The 6,480-nt window shown below is 39.0% G+C and overlaps 1 protein-coding gene across 1 annotated transcript in view; it reads left to right on the top strand.

The window, feature by feature from the left end:
* The first annotated feature begins 604 nt into the window (after positions 1–604).
* The window catches only part of LOC102021746 (leucine-rich repeat-containing protein 9), a 96,958-nt gene continuing 91,082 nt past the window's right edge, over positions 605–6,480 (top strand). The window contains exons 1-3 of the mRNA XM_013522015.1: positions 605–693; positions 4,174–4,251; positions 4,517–4,735. Coding sequence (XP_013377469.1) covers positions 4,204–4,251; positions 4,517–4,735 — 267 coding nt within the window. The 5' untranslated portion in view covers positions 605–693; positions 4,174–4,203. The remainder of the gene's footprint in view (positions 694–4,173; positions 4,252–4,516; positions 4,736–6,480) is intronic.

Here is a 6,480-nt window from a genome sequence, read left to right as displayed (position 1 = left end):
TGAGGCCAGCGCGGGTCTCCGGGAGGAAGCGAGGGCAGCAGTGATCGGTGTGCCCTGCTGCGTCCATTTATTTCCCAGCCCCTCTGCCCGCTTCTGCAAAGCCTCTTGCCCCTACAAATTCTGCATTCTAAGAAGCTTCGCCTCCTGGGCACCCTGCAAGTGTTAAAGGCGCCGACAGCCCGGCGAGGACGAGAGGAGGCTCCGGCTCCGGGAAGGCGGCGATCGCGAAGCCGGGCCCGCCCAGCATCGGGCCGCGGTGACATCACAGTGCCCGGCCTCAAGACCCGAACGCCGGGGTCCATGGGTCCAGCAGTTTCCAGGTCGGAGAGCAGAGACCGGAGGAGGCAAGGCCAGGTCTCCGCCAGCCCGCCCATCGCCGGGCACTCCCGGGTCCTCCTGCCAGGATCGGGGGCGCAGAGACTCCGAGTCCCTCGCGAGAAGCGGCCGCCCCCTCCCAGGAACCCTCGCGGGGTCTTCCGGTGGCCCCCTCGCTCTGCTGATTGGTCGGGGTTGCTGTCGCGTGATGCAGACGCGGCTCTCACTCGGGCTCTCCCCGCCCCCTCGCCCCCTGCTCCCCACACCAAGTTCGCGGGGGTGGAGCACTGGTTTCCTAGGCAACTGCGTTGGGTACACACCAGGCCTGGGGCAAGGGTGGACCTGTGTTGGATTGCCCAGACTCCTCCTCTGGATAAGGTGAGCGTTGGTCACCTGTGGGCTTCAGGCATCTGTCCTCTGTAGGCGGGCACCGGGAATCTTGTGGTCAAGGGACCTCCACAACGCTGCAGAGGAGATAATAACCAGGAGAGACAGGGAGGCTTTAGAGGCCGTCAGGGTGACTTAAGGGACTGAAGAAAGGAAGGGGACCACAGTCACCTTTGCAGCCCCTTCAGCACCATTCAGGTACTGGACTTGGAGAACCAGTGTGGGCAGCTGGATTTGTTGCACAAGAAAGAGAAAGAGAAAGGTTCATAATTCCTCACCAAGAAGAAAACAGTTGATTTGAAACAAATTATAGTTTTTGAGTAACAAGTAAAGAGAAAACCAAGGAAAAACAAATCAAAGAAAAAAACTTAAGAGTCATCAGCATTGCCAAATGCCACATCAAAGTCAGGCTGAGAGCTGAAACACACCCAGTGTTTGGCATTTGGGACATTATGATTGACCTTGCTTTTATAAAAGCAAAGAAAATCCCGTGTATTTTGGTTAAATGTCTATGAGCATTAAATGTCTATGAGCACTGGCATGCAAGGGGCAAAGCCTGCCTTAAAAGCTCCAAAGCCATCAAATAAGGATTGGAGTAATCTATCTGTATCCGTGACACCTACTCCAGAAGGAATTGAACTGTTTCCTTCATTGTGCGCCAAGTGATCACATGTACTTGGGCCTAATTTTGGATTTTGTAGTCTGTTCTCCTCAACTCTCTCTATTCCTGTAGCTCTATCACTCTGTTTCAGTTACTGTTATTTATATTGTAAATTTCCACCCATAAATTTTTGAAACTTCCTGGTTATTCTTTTATACTTTATTTTTCTGAATAAAATTTATTGTTCTTGTTATTGAGTTTTTAAAATTTAGTTGGTATTCTGATTGAGATTGCATTACAAAGATTGATATCCACCTTTACAGTATCACATCTTCCTTAAAAACAAGGAATATGGGCTGGGGATTTAGCTCAGCGGCAAAGTGCCTGCCTGGCAAGTGCAAGATCGTGAGTTCGGTTCCCAGTACCGGAGAAAAACCAAAAAAAAAAAAAAAAACAAGGAATAGCTCTTTAGTCAAGGAGATTATACTTTCTTGATATAGAAATATGCATGTTATCTCTCACTTCACCCTTTTCTTCATCAGTGCATCATTTAGGAAAAAAAGCTTATCCTAATTCAGTAGTAAACTGGCAAAACAAAATACCCTTCTAAAAAACAAAACAAAACAAAAAAAACCCCAATATATCCTTCACCCCAATCCTGAAATTTGCATAACTATGTCTGAATTATAAGGAGCCCAGAACTTTCTGATACTTACAAGTCGCCGTAAGCTTTTACCCATCACAAATGGACTCAGGACTTCCAGATAAAGTTTCGGACTCCATCAAGAGGTGAATGTCCTATTGGCCAGCTTGGCCATTCTTTTGCATTTGGGGAAGGCTCTTTTTAGGCTTGAGGTCTTCTCTAGTTCATTAAGGGAGCTAGGAGCAGCATGCTTCTATAGCTTTCACCTTTCAAATCACAAATCTTAGATAGATGCAGTCACCTTTCTTCTTCACTTTGATTGCTGCTAGAAAATTTCACATAGCCCACATGGAGTTGAAGGCACTGCAAATGCATAGGTCTCTTACTTCAGCTGGATCTTCAGCAACATATGTTTTATATTTTCCTCCTCAGCTTCCTCTCATAGGAAAGTAAGACTAGAGACAAAGACCTGGGATTCCCAACACACTGACTCTTCTAACTATTCACCACTCTCTCAAGGCATGTCTGTCTGTATGTCTGTCTATCTTTTTCTCTATCTAATGCAATCTGTATCACTGCAAAAAAGTCTCTCAGTATTTCTGGAAATTGATGCTCTTTCCCTAGCACAGCTATACATTTCTTATTTTCATCTTTCTCTAGTCATTCAAGTAGGATTTGGAGAGGGAAGATAAACACAAGACTAAAGTCACCATCTTTTTTCCTTGAAAATTTATGTTATCTATGTACCTGCACATGTACATGATTTTGCATAACTGACTAAAACCAAGTATATAAGTGCTTTAAAAATAAGAATTTAAGTATAAATTAATTGAAGTATATCATGCAGAAATCAGACAAATCTTAGGTATATCATTTTATTTTCTCAAAGTGAATATGCCCTTTGAACCAGCCCCGAGATTTAAAAAAATCTTTGTCAGGATAGAATCTTGTCTTTCACTTCCTCCTAATCACTCAACCCTGAAAGGTGACTACTATCCTGACTTCTCATATCACAGGTTAGTTAGTTTTCAAATTTTATATGAATTGGAATATATACTCACATGTGTGTCTTTTTTTGCTTAACTTTGTATATGTCAGAGTTATAAATGTATGTAACAATCATTATTTCTTTGTCATACCACTCCTAGGCATAAAACGTAAAGATGTGTAGCTATGTGCTGTGTGACAAAATGTTCAGAGAAACACTCACTAAGCTCTCAAATGGAAACACTCCAAATGTGTACCAAACAGCAGAATGAATAAATGGTTATGTGTTCATACTTTACATTACCAAACATGCTTTTTAAAAAATGTAACTTTTTTCTTTTTAATTTTTTCCTGAATCTCTCCAGTGCTTTCATTCCATACGTTTTTAATTACATCCCAGGTCACTCATACAAAAAACATTTGATATGTACATTTTCATATTTTCCACTGCATGGCCACATACACACATAGATACATGCATACACACATCTGTGGGGAAGCTTAAAGAGTGGAATGATAATGTACATGGATTTACACACTTTGTCAAATCATGTCAAGAGAAGATTCCTGTATTTTCACATAGTGAATGTCTAGAAGTATACAATGATAATATTAAAATCATGAAAATTGAGTTAATTTTATTGAATCTAAGAATGAATTGGATTATCATATGTAATGATGGCAAAATTGGTGAATTCATTGTAATAAATACTTATTACCTTGCCAGGTGAGCTGCTAAGCTCTGAGGTTCTTCTTTTTTTTTTGTTTTGTTTTTTTTTTCCTGAGGTTCTTCTTTTTGCCTCTAATTACACTTAGAGAACTGTTCAGTTGGGGGCACCACTGTATGATAAGCGGGATAAACTGGAGGCTTTTCAAAGGAGACAAAGGAATATCTGGTGAGGAAACTAAAGTAACGAACTGTGAACAAGGTAAGGGTGATGAGGAGAAACAACTACTTTCTTCAAGTATTGAAGCCTCATTGTACAGGAGAAAAATTACACTTGTACTTGAACCAAGGAGGTAGAGTGAAGAGCAAAGGGTGGAAGTAATGGAGAGACAGAACTACTTTCAGAATTACTTCAGAAGTGGAGTGAGCCTCAGGGTTCAGACAATGTTTGGTAATATGTTTTGTGTAGATTTCAAGCCACAGTAGTAGTTCAAACTAGGTAGCTCGACAGACCCTTTCAACTTGGGATAAGAAGATTCTAGTATTTATTTAAATTTGTCATTCTTTTGACAGATATATTATTATGACCACTGTTTTTAGAAGATGTTTGAAAGTGAAAATCTAAACCAGGAAGAAATAATTAAAGAACTGGTGAGTCAAATCAAATTTCTTTTCAATAACATTTGCAAGGAGATTAAACGGAACATTTCCTTGATCCTTTCTGGGGCTAGAAGGATATTTCTTCTGCTCCGGACATTTAGGAATGCAGACAAATCATAGATGTGGTACAACTTTCTCTTTTGTTGGGGTACAAAAAATACATCAATGTAAAGGACAGTCTATAATTTCTAATGACAAATATCTTCTTTGTATTACTTAATGTAGATAAAAACTCAGTTTCTTTCTTTTAAAACAGTGTATGTGCAATGGGTTATCTTATGAGATGGTTGGACAAGAAGGACCAGATATTTCAAAACTGGAGATGTTTTTTACAGGATATCCCTGTATAGTTGGATTATCATTATTTCCTAATTTATCAAGTCTTACAATTGTTGCCCAAGACATAAAAGAAATTTCAGGATTAGAGACTTGTTTGCAACTTAAAGAACTTTGGATTGCTGAGTGTTACATAGAGGTAAGTTAAACATATAATCTTAAATGGAATATCTTCTGAATTCTTAACTTTGGAAGAATAATTTATTGAAATACACACATGGGGTATGGATCAAAAGAGATCAAAAGGCAAAGATATAAATTGGTTTGTACAAAGGAAAAAGCACAAATAAGGAATCAAAGCAAACACATTCTACTTTTTAGTAATTCAATCAAATCATATCATAGCCAGTATTGCTTAGTAGTAAAATTGGTCCATTCACATGGACACTATTGGTCAGACATCTGTTTTGAACAGCAATATTGTGGAACATTTGAGAGCCACAGAAATGTACATACCTTTTACTCAGAAATCCTTACTGAAAAAGCTTATCATACAAAGTAATTCAACAGCAGAAATCATCTATATATGAAGCTAATTGTTGTGGTATTATTTATGATAGTCAAAAATTTTAAATGTAAATATTTCACTCAGTATTATTTTATTTTTTTATTTTAAGAAATAAAAGAAAGAAAACATATTAACAGACAGACATCCATTTACAAAATAGCATATGAACAATACAAACAAAACAGAAATACAGACAAAGGTGTAGGAAATTAACCATGGTTGTTGTATTACTTATTGATATCTTCAAAGTGGTTTCTCAAGAAAACAAATGGAGACATACAAGATTGATCAAACAAATAATCATTAACTGTTCCTTTCTGTAGAGCAATAGAAGATAGTAGTAAAACTATGTAAGCTGTCCTGTATATACATACTTACATAATTTCCCCTTCTTTCCCTTCTCTTTTCCCACACCCCAGTTGCCCTTTACTTTTGAGCATTTTCCTTTCGTTTCACAATGCCTATCATATCACCTAGTTTTTATTCACTCTTTCAGGTCTTACACTAGTGAGACAGTACACTTCTTACACATGCATGTCTGATTTATTTCACTTATGAGTATGGTCTCTAGTTGTGACCATTCACCTACAAAATCTTCAAGTTTATCTTTCTTTATAGCTGAGTAATATTCCATTATATAAAAGTACCACAATTTTTCTATCCAATCCTCAATGGATGAACATTTGGGTTGCTTCCACAGTTGAGCAATTACAAATTGCGCTGCTATGAACATGGGTGCTCATATATCACTGTGATATCACATTTTCAGATCTTCTGGGAAAATACCCAGAAGGGGAATACCTAGGTTGAATGGGACCCCTAGACCTACTTTGCTGAGGAGTCTCCAAACTGATTTCCATAGTGGCTTCACCAGTCTGCATTCCACGAGCAGTGTTGAAGAGTTCCTATTTCTCCACAGCCTTGCCAGCATTTCTCATTGGTTGTTCTTAATGCTAGCCATTCTTACTAGGGTGAGATGAAATCCCAATGTTGTTTTAATTTGCATTTCTTGAATGACTAATAATGTTGAACACTTTCTCATGCATTTATTTGCCATTGGTATTTCTTTATCTGAGAAGTGTGTATTCATCTCAGCTGCTATTTTTGGATTGGGTCTTTGAATTTGGGGGGGCTGGTGTTTATTAGTTCTTCATATGTTCTAGATAGAAGCCCATTGTCTGAGGGACAATCAGTTAAAATTTTTTCTCAATTTGTGGGTTTTCTTTTTACTCTGCTGGTGGTTTCTTTAGATGTGCAGAAACTTTTCAGTAGGATGAGATCCCAGTTGTTGATTCTTTCAAGTGTTTCATGGGCAGTTTGGTTTTTGTTCACGAACTCTCTGCCTACCCCTATGTCTTCAAGGTTGTTACCTACTT

Source organism: Chinchilla lanigera, unplaced genomic scaffold (assembly GCF_000276665.1).
Source record: "Chinchilla lanigera isolate Chin_1 unplaced genomic scaffold, ChiLan1.0 scaffold00065, whole genome shotgun sequence".
Lineage (NCBI taxonomy): Eukaryota > Metazoa > Chordata > Mammalia > Rodentia > Chinchillidae > Chinchilla > Chinchilla lanigera.
The sequence above is the reverse complement of the archived record's forward strand: the minus strand, read 5'-3'. Positions and strand labels throughout refer to the sequence as shown.